At 45.2% G+C, this 19,825-nt stretch overlaps 1 protein-coding gene across 1 annotated transcript in view; it reads right to left on the bottom strand.

The window, feature by feature from the left end:
* The window catches only part of SHOC1 (shortage in chiasmata 1), a gene marked incomplete at its 3' end in the record, with an annotated part of 329,963 nt that overhangs the window by 165,518 nt on the left and 144,620 nt on the right, over positions 1 to 19,825 (bottom strand). Inside the window, exons 8-9 of the mRNA XM_082259212.1 lie at positions 19,634 to 19,727; positions 16,943 to 17,074 (exon numbers count right to left, since the gene is read on the bottom strand). Coding sequence (XP_082115338.1) covers positions 16,943 to 17,074; positions 19,634 to 19,727 — 226 coding nt within the window. The remainder of the gene's footprint in view (positions 1 to 16,942; positions 17,075 to 19,633; positions 19,728 to 19,825) is intronic.

The raw sequence follows: 19,825 nt of genomic DNA, 5'->3' as shown, positions 1-19,825 counted from the left end.
AACATTCAGAAATGCGTTTATAAAAAAAAAAATAAAAAGTAGAGTGGTTGGGGGAAAATAACACAATATGACCACTAGATGGAGCTCAGGATCATAGGTAATACATATGTAGCACTGCCCCCTAGAGGACTGCTGGATTTATTGAGGATATCTGACTTGAGAGTGCGAAAAGGCCGCTGCTTCACTCTGCCACTGGAATGAAGGTAATAAAAGTGTGCCTGCGTACTACAATTATCTTCAGGTTTCTAACTTGGCACCCCCTTTCTCTCTCACTGTGAAGCTGACACCCGTACACTGACTCTTCACTCCGGAGCGGTCCCCTTCCTAGGCAGACCCCTGGGCAAGTTCCTCTGTAGTCACGGACACTGTTTTTCCAGATTCACTTTAGCCCCAACACCTCCAGTCAACTTCTCCTGGACCTCTGGGTTCAGTCACACTCCCTGGTTCACTAGGCCGACTGCCTGTGAACACCATTCACTGCTACAGAAGAGGAGACAGCTGTCACCCTCCTTCTGGGACCTGGCTTCCTGCCCAAAGACCCTTTGCCTTATGTGCTCTTGGCTTTTATACCCCACCCCATGATGCACCACTCTCTGTGCCAAACCCATGGGATAAATATCAAAGCCTGTGTGTCATTGCCTGGGTTTCCTCCACTGTCCAATGTACCTCTCCATTGGATACAGTAGGGACACTCCCTCAGCCCACATGAATCACACATTGAACACATGGAGCAGGTCTAACTATCAGATATAACTCCCTGATAAGCAGAGAGTACAAATGCTTTGCCTACTGCTTTCCTGTTAAGCAGAGAAAGCCAAAACTATACCTGCTACCTAGCACCTGACTAGGAGGGTGCTACACATACTAATTTCCTATGATTCATAGCTCTATTAAATGGCCATGATGCACTATTTTCCTAAACCACTTATTTTTTATGAATGGGAAGTACTGAACCTGTAAAGAAATAGACTGAGAACATTCAGTCTTATGTAAATGGAGAGCGGGTTGAGATTCAAACCTTATTGTGTACAATATGCTAAGACACTATCCCTCATTTGCGACAGAAAAGTGGGGAACATTCACCCTCTTACTCCATAGGAGATAAGGGATGAGAGAGGAGGGATTTCAATAGTGTCCAGCATAGAAAGACATTACAACTCACATAAAAATTTGTATTTATTAGTATCAAAAAAATATGTAAAAAGTACAACAAATAACTATAATATGGAGTACATCATATCATATAGTGTATCTCACAGAAACAGTTAAACGTCAGGTGTGGGTCAATCTGAGGCTGTATCTACGCGTTTCGTCCAGGGAGGAGGGCTTCTTCAGGATCCCATAACAGATATAATAGACACCACTTCAGTGAGAGATGAGGAGAGTAAATTATTGCCCTGGTCAGCAATATTATCGTGAAGTGACCAGAACTAGGAAATACTCCAAAAGGAACATAAATATGTATAAAAACAGTATAAAGCGCAATCCGCTGACATAGACAGAACACACTTAAATTGATCAGAGATGAAAAGTGTGCTAGCTAGCATTCACTATGTCTATGCAGGCACTGTGAAGGTGAGATCCAGCCTCAGATTGACCTACATCTGATGTTTAACTATTTCTGTGAGATACACTATATGATATGATGTACTCCATATTATAGTTATTTGTTGTACTTTTTACATATTTTTTTTCATACTAATAAATACTAATTTTTATGTGAGTTGTAATTAGGGTTGAGCGGACACCTAGATGTCCGTGTTCGACGGGTTCGGCCGAACTTTAAAAAAAAGTCCGGGTCCGTGTCCCGGACTTTTACCGAACTTTTCCCGGACACCGAACCCCATTGAAGTCAATGGGGACCCGAACTTTAAGGCACTAAAATGGCTCTAAAACACCAAAGGAAAGGGCTAGAGTGCTGCAAATGGCAGCAAAACGTAATTAAGAGCATGGCAAGTGCTCTGCAAACAAATGTGGATAGGGAAATAACTTAAAACAACAAAAAAAAACAGAAAAATAAAACAATGTTCTTCTTCATCTCTGAAGGACGAGGCCCATATGGAGTAGGAGGGAGGTTGAGGTGGTGGTGGATGTGGCGGTGACATAGGCGTGCGCACAGGGTGTGCTGGGTGTGCCTGGGCACACCCTAATCACCTAGGGCACATAGCATTGCCAGTGAGGAGATGGGAAAGATCTCCCTGGGACCTGCTCTGCTCTATTTCTCCTTGCCTACAGGTACATGGCCCCGATACATTACTCTCCCTGCTGGCAAACACATGCATGTGTATTTCAACTTTGGGGTGCACACCTTAATGCAATAGGCTGCGCACACCTATGGGCGGTGTAGGTGGAAGCGGCGGTGGAGGAGGACCAGGGCCGGATTAACAGCATCATGGGCTTGGTGCTGAGGATTTTGAAGGGCCTTAGGGCCGTGCCTTGCCATGCACCCAGAGGAGGAAGGGTGCAGCCATGCATGCCTAATTCAACATGGGATGCTGTCTCTGAAGCCCATAAACACATCCATGCATCGCCAACTGTCCCTCCTTGTCCGGCCTTCACGCTGTGTGGGGAGGTTCTGAGGGTGCTGCCTGGGGAAGCGAGCATAGAAGCCAGACTTCTGTGTTTACAAGTGACAGAAGAGCGGTAACAGTGAATATGGCCAACCCGGGGCCTATATAAAAGGTAGGGGCCTGGAGCTGCAGCTCCAATAGCCCCTACATTAATCTGGCCCTGAGGAGGAGGACGAGGTAGCCAACACTGCTTCTTTTCACAAATTTTAAATGAGGGTACACCCCAAAAGAGTGAGAAAGAGCAAAAATGGAACAATGGGTGGGTAAGGTCGGTATCCATTGCTATTCTGCATAAGGTACGGAAAAGTCCCGTGGGATCCATGCCTGGTTCATTTTAATGAACGTGAGCTTGTCCACATTGTCTCTGGACAGGCGGCTGCGCTTGTCTGTTATAACGCCCCCAGCCGTGCTAAATACCCGTTCAGATAATACACTGGCTGCAGGGCACGCCAGCACCTCCAAGGCGTAAAGGGCAAGCTCAGGCCATGTGCCCAATTTGGAGACCCAGAAGTTGAAGGGGGCAGACCCGTCATTCACTACATGTAGGCGTGTGCACACATACTGCTCCACCATGTTGGTAAAATGCTGCCTCCTGCTAAGACGTTCCATCTGAGCTGCTGGTGCTGCTGTTTGTTGTGGCGTGCTGACAAAGCTTTTCCACATTTCGGCCATGCTAACCCTGCCTTCTGAGGTGCTGGCGGTGCCCTGGTTGCGTTGGCGACCTCCTCCTCCTCCTCCTCTGCCTTGTGCTTCCACTGTGGCCCCGCTGTCAGATGGGAATGCCAGCAGCATGGCGTCTACCAGCGTGCGCTTGTACTCGCGCATCTTGCGATCGCGCTCCAGTGAGTGAATTAAGGACGGTACGTTGTCCTTGTAACGGGGATCCAGCAGCGTGGCCACCCAGTAATCAGCACAAGTTAGAATGTGGGCAACTCGGCGGTCGTTGTGGAGACACTGCAGCATGTAATCGCTCATGTGTGCCAGGCTGCCCAGAGGCAACGAAAGGCTGTCCTCTGTGGGAGGTGTATGGTCCGTGTCCTCTGTATCCCCCCAGCCACGCACCAGTGATGGCCATGAGCTGGCCTGGGTGCCACCCTGCTGTGAACATGGTTCCATCTCCTCCTCCAGCTCCTCCTCCTCCTCATCCTCCTCATCCTCCAGAACTGTGCCCCTGCTGGACAATTGCGTCCCTGGCGTTTGCGTGTGCAGGAACCCACCCTCGGAGCCCCTTGCGAATGACTGCCCTGAAAGCCTTGGAAATGTTACCTCTTCATCCTCCTCCTCCTCCTCATCCTGTGCCACATCCTCTTCCATCATCGCCCGAATTGTTTTTTCAAGGAGGCATAGAAGTGGGATAGTTAAGCTGAGAACGGCGTCATTGCCACTGGCCATGTTGGTGGAGTACTCAAAACAGCGCAACAAGGCACACAGGTCTCGCATGGAGGCCCAGTTATTGGTGGTGAAGTGGTGCTGTTCCGCAGAGCGACTCACGCGTGCGTGCTGCAGCTGAAACTCCACTATGGCCTGCTGCTGCTCGCACAGTCTTTCCAGCATGTGCAAGGTGGAGTTCCACCTTGTGGGCACGTCACATATGAGGCGGTGAGCGGGAAGGCCGAAGTTACGCTGCAGCGCTGCCAGGCGAGCAGCAGCAGGGTAAGAACGCCGAAAGTGCGCACAAACGGCCCGCACTTTCTGCAGCAGCTCTGACATATCGGGGTAGTTTTTAAGGAACCTCTGCACCACCAAATTCAGCACATGCGCCAGGCAAGGGATGTGCGTCAAACCGGCTAGGCCCAGAGCTGCTATGAGATTTCGCCCGTTATCGCACACCACCAGGCCGGGCTTGAGGCTCGCTGGCAGCAACCACTCATTTGTCTGCTGTTCCATGCTCCTCCACAACTCCTGCGCGGTGTGTGGTTTGTCCCCCAAACAGGCAAGTTGTAAAACTGCCTGCTGTCGTTTACCCCTGGCCGTGCTGAAGTTGGTGGTGAAGGTGTTACGCTGTCCGGATGAGGAGGCGGTAGAGGATGAGGAAGCGGAGTAGGAGGAGTTAGGAACAGGAGGCAAACTGAAGCGCCCTGCAATCCTCGGTGGTGGAAGGACATGCGCCAAATTGCTATCCGCCTCAGGCCCATCCGCCACTGCATTTACCCAGTGTGCCGTTAGGGAGATATAACGCCCCTGACCGTGCTTACTGGTCCACGTATCCGTAGTTAGGTGGACCTTGGCACAGATGGCGTTGCGCAGTGCACACCTGATTTTTTCCCCCACTTGGTTGTGCAGGGAAGGGATGGCTTGCCTGGAAAAGTAGTGGCGGCTGGGCACGACGTACTGTGGGACAGCCACCGACATAAGGTTTTTAAAACTGTGCGTCTCCACCAGACGGAATGACAGCATTTCAAAGGCCAATAATTTTGAAATGCTGGCATTCAGGGCCAGGGATCGCGGGTGGGTAGGGGGGTACTTCCTCTTCCTCTCAAGTGTTTGGGAGATGGAAAGCTGAACGCTTCCACGGGACATTGTGGAGATGGTTGTTGGTGACCCAGGTGGTGGTGTTGCTGACAGATCGTCTGTTTGCGGGGTGGCAGGTGCCGGTATCACTACAGATGTGGCTGGAGCGGCCGAGACTGCAGCAGAAGAGGAAGCAGGATGAGCCAGAGACGTTTCTTGGTTTTGAAGGTGTGTACTCCACTGCAGCTCGTGCTTTGCACTTAGATGCCTGATCATGCAGGTTGTGCTCAGGTTGAGAAGGTTCATGCCTCGCTTCAAGCTCTGATTGCACAGGGTGCAAACCACTCGTGTCCTGTCATCAGCACATTTTCTAAAGAACTTCCACGCTAGAGAACTCCTTTGAGCTGACTTTGGTGCGCTCGTTCCCTTGCTGCGTTGGGCAGTAGCGGGCGTAGTGTCTAGGGCACGGCCGCTCCGCTTCTGCACCCTGCTCCCTCTTCTGCTGTGCTGGTGGCTCTGTGCGACCACCGCCTCTTCCTCCAAACTACTCAGTTCACCTGCATGACGTTCATTCCATGTGGGGTCGAGGACCTCATCGTCCTCCACATCATCTTCCACCCAGTCTTCACCCCTGCCCTCCTTGTCGGTCTCCACAATGCTGAACGCCGCAGCAGTTGGCACCTGCGTTTCGTCATCATCGGAGACGTGCTGCGATGATCCTTGCATGTACTCATCTTGAGAAATAAGTGGTTGGGCATCGCTGCACTCAATCTCTTCCACTTCTGGGGCAGGGCTAGGTGGATGGCCCTGGGAAACCCTGCTGACAGAGTCCTCAAAAAGAATAAGAGACTGCTGTATGGCTTGGGGCTCAGACTGCTGGCCTGATTTGCAAGGGGGTGAGGTGAAAGACGGTTGGACATTGGCTGCAGGTGCCAACTCTGACCTTTCTGCAGTAGACTGGGTGGGAGACAATGTGAAGGAACTGGAGGCACTGTCAGCAGCAAACCAATCTACTATCGCCTCAACTTGTTCTGGCCTCATCACTTCTAGGGGCGTTTGATGCCCTACCAAATACTGATGCAGGTTCTGTCGCCTACTCACACTTGAGGAAGGTGTTTCACTTGTGCGTGTAGCTGGCACAGATCGACCATGTCCTCTCCTTGCAACAGGAGCTCTACCAGCAGCACCACGACCCAGGCCACGGCCCTTATTTGACGGTCTCCTCATATTTCTGTAATTTAAGATCTTGCCCTAGAAAGGTTTTTATTGAATAGCGGAATAGAAAATATGATCCAAAAAAAGTGTATGTATATCACACGTACACAACCACACTAGGCCCCAATTACTATTGTTTGTACCCCTAAAAGGCTAGATGAGGAGTAGGGGGAGTATGGAACAGGCAGCACCCTCAAACCTTCAGAAGTATGAGATGAACCCCAACAACTTGGAAAGGTGGATCTCTCTCACACGTACCGACACAGACTATCCCGCAATTCAATTGATCCTCAAAGGTTTTTATTGAATAGCGGAATAGGAAATATGATCAAAAAAAGTGTATGTATCTCGCACGTACACAACCACACTAGGCCCCAATTACTATTGTTTGTACCCCTAAAAGGCTAGATGAGGAGTAGGGGGGGTATGGAACAGGCAGCACCCTCAAACCTTCAGAAGTATGAGATGAACCCCAACAACTTGGAAAGGTGGATCTCTCTCACACGTACCGACACAGACTATCCCGCAATTCAATTGATCCTCAAAGGTTTTTATTGAATAGCGGAATAGGAAATATGATCAAAAAAAGTGTATGTATCTCGCACGTACACAACCACACTAGGCCCCAATTACTATTGTTTGTACCCCTAAAAGGCTAGATGAGGAGTAGGGGGGGTATGGAACAGGCAGCACCCTCAAACCTTCAGAAGTATGAGATGAACCCCAACAACTTGGAAAGGTGGATCTCTCTCACACGTACCGACACAGACTATCCCGCAATTCAATTGATCCTCAAAGGTTTTTATTGAATAGCGGAATAGGAAATATGATCAAAAAAAGTGTATGTATCTCGCACGTACACAACCACACTAGGCCCCAATTACTATTGTTTGTACCCCTAAAAGGCTAGATGAGGAGTAGGGGGGGTATGGAACAGGCAGCACCCTCAAACCTTCAGAAGTATGAGATGAACCCCAACAACTTGGAAAGGTGGATCTCTCTCACACGTACCGACACAGACTATCCCGCAATTCAATTGATCCTCAAAGGTTTTTATTGAATAGCGGAATAGGAAATATGATCAAAAAAAGTGTATGTATCTCGCACGTACACAACCACACTAGGCCCCAATTACTATTGTTTGTACCCCTAAAAGGCTAGATGAGGAGTAGGGGGGGTATGGAACAGGCAGCACCCTCAAACCTTCAGAAGTATGAGATGAACCCCAACAACTTGGAAAGGTGGATCTCTCTCACACGTACCGACACAGACTATCCCGCAATTCAATTGATCCTCAAAGGTTTTTATTGAATAGCGGAATAGGAAATATGATCAAAAAAAGTGTATGTATCTCGCACGTACACAACCACACTAGGCCCCAATTACTATTGTTTGTACCCCTAAAAGGCTAGATGAGGAGTAGGGGGGGTATGGAACAGGCAGCACCCTCAAACCTTCAGAAGTATGAGATGAACCCCAACAACTTGGAAAGGTGGATCTCTCTCACACGTACCGACACAGACTATCCCGCAATTCAATTGATCCTCAAAGGTTTTTATTGAATAGCGGAATAGGAAATATGATCAAAAAAAGTGTATGTATCTCGCACGTACACAACCACACTAGGCCCCAATTACTATTGTTTGTACCCCTAAAAGGCTAGATGAGGAGTAGGGGGGGTATGGAACAGGCAGCACCCTCAAACCTTCAGAAGTATGAGATGAACCCCAACAACTTGGAAAGGTGGATCTCTCTCACACGTACCGACACAGACTATCCCGCAATTCAATTGATCCTCAAAGGTTTTTATTGAATAGCGGAATAGGAAATATGATCAAAAAAAGTGTATGTATCTCGCACGTACACAACCACACTAGGCCCCAATTACTATTGTTTGTACCCCTAAAAGGCTAGATGAGGAGTAGGGGGGGTATGGAACAGGCAGCACCCTCAAACCTTCAGAAGTATGAGATGAACCCCAACAACTTGGAAAGGTGGATCTCTCTCACACGTACCGACACAGACTATCCCGCAATTCAATTGATCCTCAAAGGTTTTTATTGAATAGCGGAATAGGAAATATGATCAAAAAAAGTGTATGTATCTCGCACGTACACAACCACACTAGGCCCCAATTACTATTGTTTGTACCCCTAAAAGGCTAGATGAGGAGTAGGGGGGGTATGGAACAGGCAGCACCCTCAAACCTTCAGAAGTATGAGATGAACCCCAACAACTTGGAAAGGTGGATCTCTCTCACACGTACCGACACAGACTATCCCGCAATTCAATTGATCCTCAAAGGTTTTTATTGAATAGCGGAATAGGAAATATGATCAAAAAAAGTGTATGTATCTCGCACGTACACAACCACACTAGGCCCCAATTACTATTGTTTGTACCCCTAAAAGGCTAGATGAGGAGTAGGGGGGGTATGGAACAGGCAGCACCCTCAAACCTTCAGAAGTATGAGATGAACCCCAACAACTTGGAAAGGTGGATCTCTCTCACACGTACCGACACAGACTATCCCGCAATTCAATTGATCCTCAAAGGTTTTTATTGAATAGCGGAATAGGAAATATGATCAAAAAAAGTGTATGTATCTCGCACGTACACAACCACACTAGGCCCCAATTACTATTGTTTGTACCCCTAAAAGGCTAGATGAGGAGTAGGGGGGGTATGGAACAGGCAGCACCCTCAAACCTTCAGAAGTATGAGATGAACCCCAACAACTTGGAAAGGTGGATCTCTCTCACACGTACCAACACAGACTATCCCCCAATTTAACTGATCCCCAAAGGTTTTTGATTAAATAGCGGAATAGAAAATATGATCCCAAAAAAGTGTATGTATATCACACGTACACAACCACACTAGGCCCCAATTACTATTGTTTGTACCCCTAAAAGGCTAGGAGTAGGGGGAGTATGGAACAGGCAGCACCCTCAAACCTTCAGAAGTATGAGATGAACCCCAACAACTTGGAAAGGTGGATCTCTCTCACACGTACCAACACAGACTATCCCCCAATTTAACTGATCCCCAAAGGTTTTTGATTAAATAGCGGAATAGAAAATATGATCCCAAAAAAGTGTATGTATATCACACGTACACAACCACACTAGGCCCCAATTACTATTGTTTGTACCCCTAAAAGGCTAGGAGTAGGGGGAGTATGGAACAGGCAGCACCCTCAAACCTTCAGAAGTATGAGATGAACCCCAACAACTTGGAAAGGTGGATCTCTCTCACACGTACCAACACAGACTATCCCCCAATTTAACTGATCCCCAAAGGTTTTTGATTAAATAGCGGAATAGAAAATATGATCCCAAAAAAGTGTATGTATATCACACGTACACAACCACACTAGGCCCCAATTACTATTGTTTGTACCCCTAAAAGGCTAGGAGTAGGGGGAGTATGGAACAGGCAGCACCCTCAAACCTTCAGAAGTATGAGATGAACCCCAACAACTTGGAAAGGTGGATCTCTCTCACACGTACCAACACAGACTATCCCCCAATTTAACTGATCCCCAAAGGTTTTTGATTAAATAGCGGAATAGAAAATATGATCCCAAAAAAGTGTATGTATATCACACGTACACAACCACACTAGGCCCCAATTACTATTGTTTGTACCCCTAAAAGGCTAGGAGTAGGGGGAGTATGGAACAGGCAGCACCCTCAAACCTTCAGAAGTATGAGATGAACCCCAACAACTTGGAAAGGTGGATCTCTCTCACACGTACAAACACAGACTATCCCCCAATTTAACTGATCCCCAAAGGTTTTTGATTAAATAGCGGAATAGAAAATATGATCCCAAAAAAGTGTATGTATATCACACGTACACAACCACACTAGGCCCCAATTACTATTGTTTGTACCCCTAAAAGGCTAGGAGTAGGGGGAGTATGGAACAGGCAGCACCCTCAAACCTTCAGAAGTATGAGATGAACCCCAACAACTTGGAAAGGTGGATCTCTCTCACACGTACCAACACAGACTATCCCCCAATTTAACTGATCCCCAAAGGTTTTTGATTAAATAGCGGAATAGAAAATATGATCCCAAAAAAGTGTATGTATATCACACGTACACAACCACACTAGGCCCCAATTACTATTGTTTGTACCCCTAAAAGGCTAGGAGTAGGGGGAGTATGGAACAGGCAGCACCCTCAAACCTTCAGAAGTATGAGATGAACCCCAACAACTTGGAAAGGTGGATCTCTCTCACACGTACCAACACAGACTATCCCCCAATTTAACTGATCCCCAAAGGTTTTTGATTAAATAGCGGAATAGAAAATATGATCCCAAAAAAGTGTATGTATATCACACGTACACAACCACACTAGGCCCCAATTACTATTGTTTGTACCCCTAAAAGGCTAGGAGTAGGGGGAGTATGGAACAGGCAGCACCCTCAAACCTTCAGAAGTATGAGATGAACCCCAACAACTTGGAAAGGTGGATCTCTCTCACACGTACCAACACAGACTATCCCCCAATTTAACTGATCCCCAAAGGTTTTTGATTAAATAGCGGAATAGAAAATATGATCCCAAAAAAGTGTATGTATATCACACGTACACAACCACACTAGGCCCCAATTACTATTGTTTGTACCCCTAAAAGGCTAGGAGTAGGGGGAGTATGGAACAGGTAGCACCCTCAAACCTTCAGAAGTATGAGATGAACCCCAACAACTTGGAAAGGTGGATCTCTCTCACACGTACCAACACAGACTATCCCCCAATTTAACTGATCCCCAAAGGTTTTTGATTAAATAGCGGAATAGAAAATATGATCCCAAAAAAGTGTATGTATATCACACGTACACAACCACACTAGGCCCCAATTACTATTGTTTGTACCCCTAAAAGGCTAGGAGTAGGGGGAGTATGGAACAGGCAGCACCCTCAAACCTTCAGAAGTATGAGATGAACCTCAACAACTTGGAAAGGTGGATCTCTCTCACACGTACCAACACAGACTATCCCCCAATTTAACTGATCCCCAAAGGTTTTTGATTAAATAGCGGAATAGAAAATATGATCCCAAAAAAGTGTATGTATATCACACGTACACAACCACACTAGGCCCCAATTACTATTGTTTGTACCCCTAAAAGGCTAGGAGTAGGGGGAGTATGGAACAGGCAGCACCCTCAAACCTTCAGAAGTATGAGATGAACCCCAACAACTTGGAAAGGTGGATCTCTCTCACACGTACCAACACAGACTATCCCCCAATTTAACTGATCCCCAAAGGTTTTTGATTAAATAGCGGAATAGAAAATATGATCCCAAAAAAGTGTATGTATATCACACGTACACAACCACACTAGGCCCCAATTACTATTGTTTGTACCCCTAAAAGGCTAGGAGTAGGGGGAGTATGGAACAGGCAGCACCCTCAAACCTTCAGAAGTATGAGATGAACCCCAACAACTTGGAAAGGTGGATCTCTCTCACACGTACCAACACAGACTATCCCCCAATTTAACTGATCCCCAAAGGTTTTTGATTAAATAGCGGAATAGAAAATATGATCCCAAAAAAGTGTATGTATATCACACGTACACAACCACACTAGGCCCCAATTACTATTGTTTGTACCCCTAAAAGGCTAGGAGTAGGGGGAGTATGGAACAGGCAGCACCCTCAAACCTTCAGAAGTATGAGATGAACCCCAACAACTTGGAAAGGTGGATCTCTCTCACACGTACCAACACAGACTATCCCCCAATTTAACTGATCCCCAAAGGTTTTTGATTAAATAGCGGAATAGAAAATATGATCCCAAAAAAGTGTATGTATATCACACGTACACAACCACACTAGGCCCCAATTACTATTGTTTGTACCCCTAAAAGGCTAGGAGTAGGGGGAGTATGGAACAGGCAGCACCCTCAAACCTTCAGAAGTATGAGATGAACCCCAACAACTTGGAAAGGTGGATCTCTCTCACACGTACCAACACAGACTATCCCCCAATTTAACTGATCCCCAAAGGTTTTTGATTAAATAGCGGAATAGAAAATATGATCCCAAAAAAGTGTATGTATATCACACGTACACAACCACACTAGGCCCCAATTACTATTGTTTGTACCCCTAAAAGGCTAGGAGTAGGGGGAGTATGGAACAGGCAGCACCCTCAAACCTTCAGAAGTATGAGATGAACCCCAACAACTTGGAAAGGTGGATCTCTCTCACACGTACCAACACAGACTATCCCCCAATTTAACTGATCCCCAAAGGTTTTTGATTAAATAGCGGAATAGAAAATATGATCCCAAAAAAGTGTATGTATATCACACGTACACAACCACACTAGGCCCCAATTACTATTGTTTGTACCCCTAAAAGGCTAGGAGTAGGGGGAGTATGGAACAGGCAGCACCCTCAAACCTTCAGAAGTATGAGATGAACCCCAACAACTTGGAAAGGTGGATCTCTCTCACACGTACCAACACAGACTATCCCCCAATTTAACTGATCCCCAAAGGTTTTTGATTAAATAGCGGAATAGAAAATATGATCCCAAAAAAGTGTATGTATATCACACGTACACAACCACACTAGGCCCCAATTACTATTGTTTGTACCCCTAAAAGGCTAGGAGTAGGGGGAGTATGGAACAGGCAGCACCCTCAAACCTTCAGAAGTATGAGATGAACCCCAACAACTTGGAAAGGTGGATCTCTCTCACACGTACCAACACAGTCTATCCCCCAATTTAACTGATCCCCAAAGGTTTTTGATTAAATAGCGGAATAGAAAATATGATCCCAAAAAAGTGTATGTATATCACACGTACACAACCACACTAGGCCCCAATTACTATTGTTTGTACCCCTAAAAGGCTAGGAGTAGGGGGAGTATGGAACAGGTAGCACCCTCAAACCTTCAGAAGTATGAGATGAACCCCAACAACTTGGAAAGGTGGATCTCTCTCACACGTACCAACACAGACTATCCCCCAATTTAACTGATCCCCAAAGGTTTTTGATTAAATAGCGGAATAGAAAATATGATCCCAAAAAAGTGTATGTATATCACACGTACACAACCACACTAGGCCCCAATTACTATTGTTTGTACCCCTAAAAGGCTAGGAGTAGGGGGAGTATGGAACAGGCAGCACCCTCAAACCTTCAGAAGTATGAGATGAACCTCAACAACTTGGAAAGGTGGATCTCTCTCACACGTACCAACACAGACTATCCCCCAATTTAACTGATCCCCAAAGGTTTTTGATTAAATAGCGGAATAGAAAATATGATCCCAAAAAAGTGTATGTATATCACACGTACACAACCACACTAGGCCCCAATTACTATTGTTTGTACCCCTAAAAGGCTAGGAGTAGGGGGAGTATGGAACAGGCAGCACCCTCAAACCTTCAGAAGTATGAGATGAACCCCAACAACTTGGAAAGGTGGATCTCTCTCACACGTACCAACACAGACTATCCCCCAATTTAACTGATCCCCAAAGGTTTTTGATTAAATAGCGGAATAGAAAATATGATCCCAAAAAAGTGTATGTATATCACACGTACACAACCACACTAGGCCCCAATTACTATTGTTTGTACCCCTAAAAGGCTAGGAGTAGGGGGAGTATGGAACAGGCAGCACCCTCAAACCTTCAGAAGTATGAGATGAACCCCAACAACTTGGAAAGGTGGATCTCTCTCACACGTACCAACACAGACTATCCCCCAATTTAACTGATCCCCAAAGGTTTTTGATTAAATAGCGGAATAGAAAATATGATCCCAAAAAAGTGTATGTATATCACACGTACACAACCACACTAGGCCCCAATTACTATTGTTTGTACCCCTAAAAGGCTAGGAGTAGGGGGAGTATGGAACAGGCAGCACCCTCAAACCTTCAGAAGTATGAGATGAACCCCAACAACTTGGAAAGGTGGATCTCTCTCACACGTACCAACACAGACTATCCCCCAATTTAACTGATCCCCAAAGGTTTTTGATTAAATAGCGGAATAGAAAATATGATCCCAAAAAAGTGTATGTATATCACACGTACACAACCACACTAGGCCCCAATTACTATTGTTTGTACCCCTAAAAGGCTAGGAGTAGGGGGAGTATGGAACAGGCAGCACCCTCAAACCTTCAGAAGTATGAGATGAACCCCAACAACTTGGAAAGGTGGATCTCTCTCACACGTACCAACACAGACTATCCCCCAATTTAACTGATCCCCAAAGGTTTTTGATTAAATAGCGGAATAGAAAATATGATCCCAAAAAAGTGTATGTATATCACACGTACACAACCACACTAGGCCCCAATTACTATTGTTTGTACCCCTAAAAGGCTAGGAGTAGGGGGAGTATGGAACAGGCAGCACCCTCAAACCTTCAGAAGTATGAGATGAACCCCAACAACTTGGAAAGGTGGATCTCTCTCACACGTACCAACACAGACTATCCCCCAATTTAACTGATCCCCAAAGGTTTTTGATTAAATAGCGGAATAGAAAATATGATCCCAAAAAAGTGTATGTATATCACACGTACACAACCACACTAGGCCCCAATTACTATTGTTTGTACCCCTAAAAGGCTAGGAGTAGGGGGAGTATGGAACAGGCAGCACCCTCAAACCTTCAGAAGTATGAGATGAACCCCAACAACTTGGAAAGGTGGATCTCTCTCACACGTACCAACACAGACTATCCCCCAATTTAACTGATCCCCAAAGGTTTTTGATTAAATAGCGGAATAGAAAATATGATCCCAAAAAAGTGTATGTATATCACACGTACACAACCACACTAGGCCCCAATTACTATTGTTTGTACCCCTAAAAGGCTAGATGAGGAGTAGGGGGAGTATGGAACAGGCAGCACCCTCAAACCTTCAGTATGAGATTGTGTTCACTGTACCCCACAAAGATTGAGTTCACTGCACCCCACAATGATTGTGTTCACTGCACCCCACAAAGATTGTGTTCACTGCACCTCACAAAGATTGTGTTCACTGTACCCCCCAAAGATTGTGTTCACTGCACCCCACAAAGATTCTGTTCACTGTACCCCACAAAGATTGTGTTCACTGCACCCCAAAAAGATTGTGTTCACTGCACCCCAAAAAGGATGTTGTTCACTGCACCCCAAAAAGGATGTTGTTCACTCCACCCCAAAAAGATTGTGTTCACTGCACCCCACAAAGATTGTGTTCACTGCACCCCAAAAAGATTGTGTTCACTGCACCCCAAAAATGATTTTGTTCACTGCACCCCAAAAAGGATTTTGTTCACTGCACCCCAAAAAGGATGTTGTTCACTCCACCCCAAAAAGATTGTGTTCACTGCACCCCAAAAAGATTGTGTTCACTGCACCCCACAAAGGATTTTGTTCACTGCACCCCAAAAAGATTGTGTTCACTGCACCCCAAAAAGGATGTTGTTCACTGCACCCCAAAAAGGATTTTGTTCACTGCACCCCAAAAAGATTGTGTTCACTGCACCCCACAAAGGATTTTGTTCACTGCACCCCACAAAGATTGTGTTCACTGCACACCAAAAAGGATTGTGTTCACTGCACCCCAAAAAGATTTTGTTCACTGCACCCCAAAAGATTGTGTTCACTGCAGCCCAAAAAGATTGTGTTCACTGCAGCCCAAAAAGATTGTGTTCACTGCAGCCCAAAAAGATTGTGTTCACTGCAGCCCAAAAAGATTGTGTTCACTGCAGCTCACACACAGAAAAATGGATGTGGATCACTGACACCTGCCTATCTCCAATCCCACACCACACAGCAATATCGATTGTAGTTTGTAGAACACAGTTTCCCTAAAATTCAGCAGACTCTGTCCCTAACAGGATTGAGAAGAGATCGTAGATCAGGATTGAGTGCAGACCCCACCCCCCACACAGCAATATCGATTGTAGTTTGTAGAAGACACTGACCCTATATAATTCAGCAGACTCTATCCCTAAAATGCCTACAACTCGCCCTGCCTAAACACTCCGACCTGTCCCTCAATTCTATCCGGACACAAATGGTTTTTTCCTGCCTATCTTTCCCTAATCAGCAGCCAGCACGTTGATGTGTGCTCTGTCCCTGAATCTAAGCAGCATAATGACGCCGCTGCGGCTGCCTCGAACTTATAAAGACTTGGTCACATGCTTCAGACGGCCAATCACAGCTACTGAGACATTTGCAGGCATGGCTGGGATGGCTTAAGGCACACCAGTTAAACGATTGTTGATTGGCTGTTGAAAGCCCGCCATGAAAAGAGCGCCAAAGCATGCAAAACCCGGAAATAAAACGACCGAACACGGATTTTTACCCGAACATACAGTAAAGTGTCCGTGTCCGTGTTCGGGTACAAAAAATCCAATTATTCGGTACGAACACGAATAATACAGTCCGTGTTCGCTCAACACTAGTTGTAATGTCTTTCTATGCCAGACACTATTGAAATCCCTCCTCGCTCATCCCTTATCTCCTATGGACTAAGAGGGTGAATGTTCCCCACTTAACATTCAGTCTTACCTCATTCTTAAAGAACACATGTACCAGCGGTTTTGCTAGAAAATAGCTATACAAATCATTTTATAAATACACCCTCAAGAATTCAAAGCGTCATCTGCATCCTCTGGAGCTACACAAGTAGTGCTCAGTATTCTGTTATTTTACACCGACCTCTGATAAAAGTATGGAAAGCCAGGATTTGTCCAGCCACTTATAGGGGTCACTTGCGCTCATCATGAGGGTGTAGTCTGCAATACGCCGAACAAGCAATCCAGTCTTCTCTATTCCTGAAGATATAAAAGTCTGAACACAAATATATACATGTATTATTCATTTCACTCTGTTATCTTACTACGATTCTAACTATAATGTGTAATATTTAGCACATAGGAGAAATCAATATCAAATAAATAATACTGGACTCTGTTAAAAGAGGTCAGGAATGACAATTTTCTTATGTGGAATTAAAGATATGTTGCTAAGGAACCATGGACCATCATTTACAACTTCTTGAGTAAGGTGTACCAGTGATATTTCTTTATATGTGATGTGAACAGAAGATTGTACTGCAATTTAGGGAACAATCAATAAAAGGAATTATGGCCGCACAATGGGCCCAGCGTTTAACAGTCTATTTACTGCACAGGATGGTATAAACCAGAATTTTAGTGGTGGAACCCTCTAAAACTATATAAATCCTCACAGCACCCCAGTCTACAATATAAAAATGTTCCTTATCAGTGGAAAAGCATTTCACATCACAGGTTCACCCATCACATCAGAGCCCCTCCCACCCCTTCACATAGGAGTCCACCTTTCACATCAAAGGTCTCCCTACATGTCAGAGTTCCCCCATAATTTCAAAGTCCCCCTATGTATCACAGGCCTCCTATTACCAGAGTTCTCTCCTCAACACAGAGTCAGAGGCCCCCTATGACATCATAGCCCCCCCCATCACATCAGAGTCCCCCATTGGATCATAGAATCTTCTTCTCATTCATCTTTGATCCAGGATAAACTAGGTTTTGTGCTTGAAGCACCCCAGGGAAATCCTAAATGCACCACAGGGTCCCATGTCACCCTGATTTAAACACATAGTTTAAAAGCTAAGACAGTTTTGTATTTCAAATAATATAAACTATACAGAAAGAACTATAAAATAAAGGCAAGAAAAATACTTTCCTTGTATCATCTAATGAAATTCTAGCATAAAATCTATTATCTCTTTCTGCAGTACATTATTTTAAAGAAAGGAAACAGAAGATGCCATGACAACTGTGATGCCTTCTCTTCCTTTTTTTTTTATACTGGAAGTCATATAGATTTCACCTAAGACTCAAGTGTCACGCAGGTGATGCAATAGTTTGCACCATAATGGAACAGCTGTATTTGCAGAGGATAAAGCTGCATCTGTGACCGAGAAATTAAATGGTGCCTAGTCAGCCAGCTCTTACAGCTGCAATACCGTAGTGGAAGCCCCTATACCATTTCCCTACAAGTTTTGTTCTATTATATCTTTTCATGTGACAATACTGAAGAAATGACACTTTGCTACAATGTAAAGTAGTGAGTGTACAGATTGTATAACAGTGTAAATTTGCTGTCCCCTCAAAATAACTCAACACACAGCCAATAATGTCTAAACGGCTGGCAACAAAAGTGAGTACACCCCTAAGTGACAGTGTCCAAATTGAGCCCAATTAGTCCTTTTCCCTCCCCGGTGTCATGTGACTCGTTAGTGTTACAAGGTCTCAGGTGTGAATGGGGAGCAGGTGTGTTAAATTTAGTGTTATCGCTCTCACTCTCTCATACTGGTCACTGGAAGCTCAACATAGCACCTCATGGTCCAATCGGGTCCTAACAAACTGACATTCGGACCTGATCGGTCCATCAGTCTTAAAGGGGCCTAAAGGAGTAAAATGTAAGTGTGGGGGACAGAGTTTAAAAAATCTCAGACCAGTATAATACAAATTCAAGAACTAGAAAGTAATTTACATATTACATACTGCATACGCTTGTGCTAGAGTTCTCAGGAGGTATACGGGTTTATAGGGTATTGGTGGTAGAACAGCACAGATTACATGCTTTTGTCCTCTTCAGCCTTACCTAGGGACAGTTTAATTCTGTTCTGGTAACAAATTTTATATTTCGGGACACTAACTTAGCAACTCTAAAGGTACAAATTTACATTTTTGGTTGTGCCAAGCGTGCCGCTGAGAGCCTGAGCCAGCTGCTCTCCTCCACAGCTCAGCACTCCTATGAGCGAGGAGGGAGCAGAGCAGAGAGCTGCTGACTGACAGAACCAAACGATCTGCAGTGTTCGATTGCTCGGTTCTCAGCGTAGAAGTGCCGTGGGACATATGCAGCATCAGACCAATGCTGCATCCACCTAGGTAAGTATAATTCTCAAAAAAAAATCCCTAAAACTATGCTTTTTTAAGCACACACACAGTGCAGCATAGGGCACCACTTGCCCATCAGAGAAGCACATCTGTCAGGAATTGATTTTGATTTAAGGAATGATTACTGCCTAGCTGCTGTTATCAATGGGTAATCAATAACTGCTATACCACCAAAGGCGATGTTGCTGGGCAAGAACCTGGTTGTCTAGGCCTAGTAACACCTTAGGACAGGATGTCCTAGCCATAAGGGAATGTTCTACAGCAACCTGCATGCCTGGATTTGCCTAGCTTTGCAGTAAACTACAGTAAATCAACTATTCTATGTTCAGTTTAAAATTACAGTTGAAAAAAAACAGAAAAACTCCTTTCTTTTCACTTTCAATCGGTTTTTGTTAAATAATTTCCTTTCTTTTTTACGAATAATAATCGCTACGATCAGACAGTTTTATTTGTCTCTTACCTTAATTTGCAGGTCTTCTGGTCTTGACAAATATGCAGTTATAGCTGCATAGACTAGAGCAACATTGTGTAAAGTTATTTCTGAAAGACTGTATCTAAAAAACCAAAAACATAAAAAAAAATAAGATATACTGAGCTAGTGGCCCTGGATGGAGATTCTACACAAATGAGACCTTAATCACAGTGGGACCTG

The sequence above is a fragment of the Pelophylax lessonae genome (assembly GCF_965119305.1).
Source record: "Pelophylax lessonae genome assembly, chromosome: 1".
Taxonomy (NCBI): domain Eukaryota; kingdom Metazoa; phylum Chordata; class Amphibia; order Anura; family Ranidae; genus Pelophylax; species Pelophylax lessonae.
This window is presented reverse-complemented; position numbering and strand designations above follow the sequence as displayed.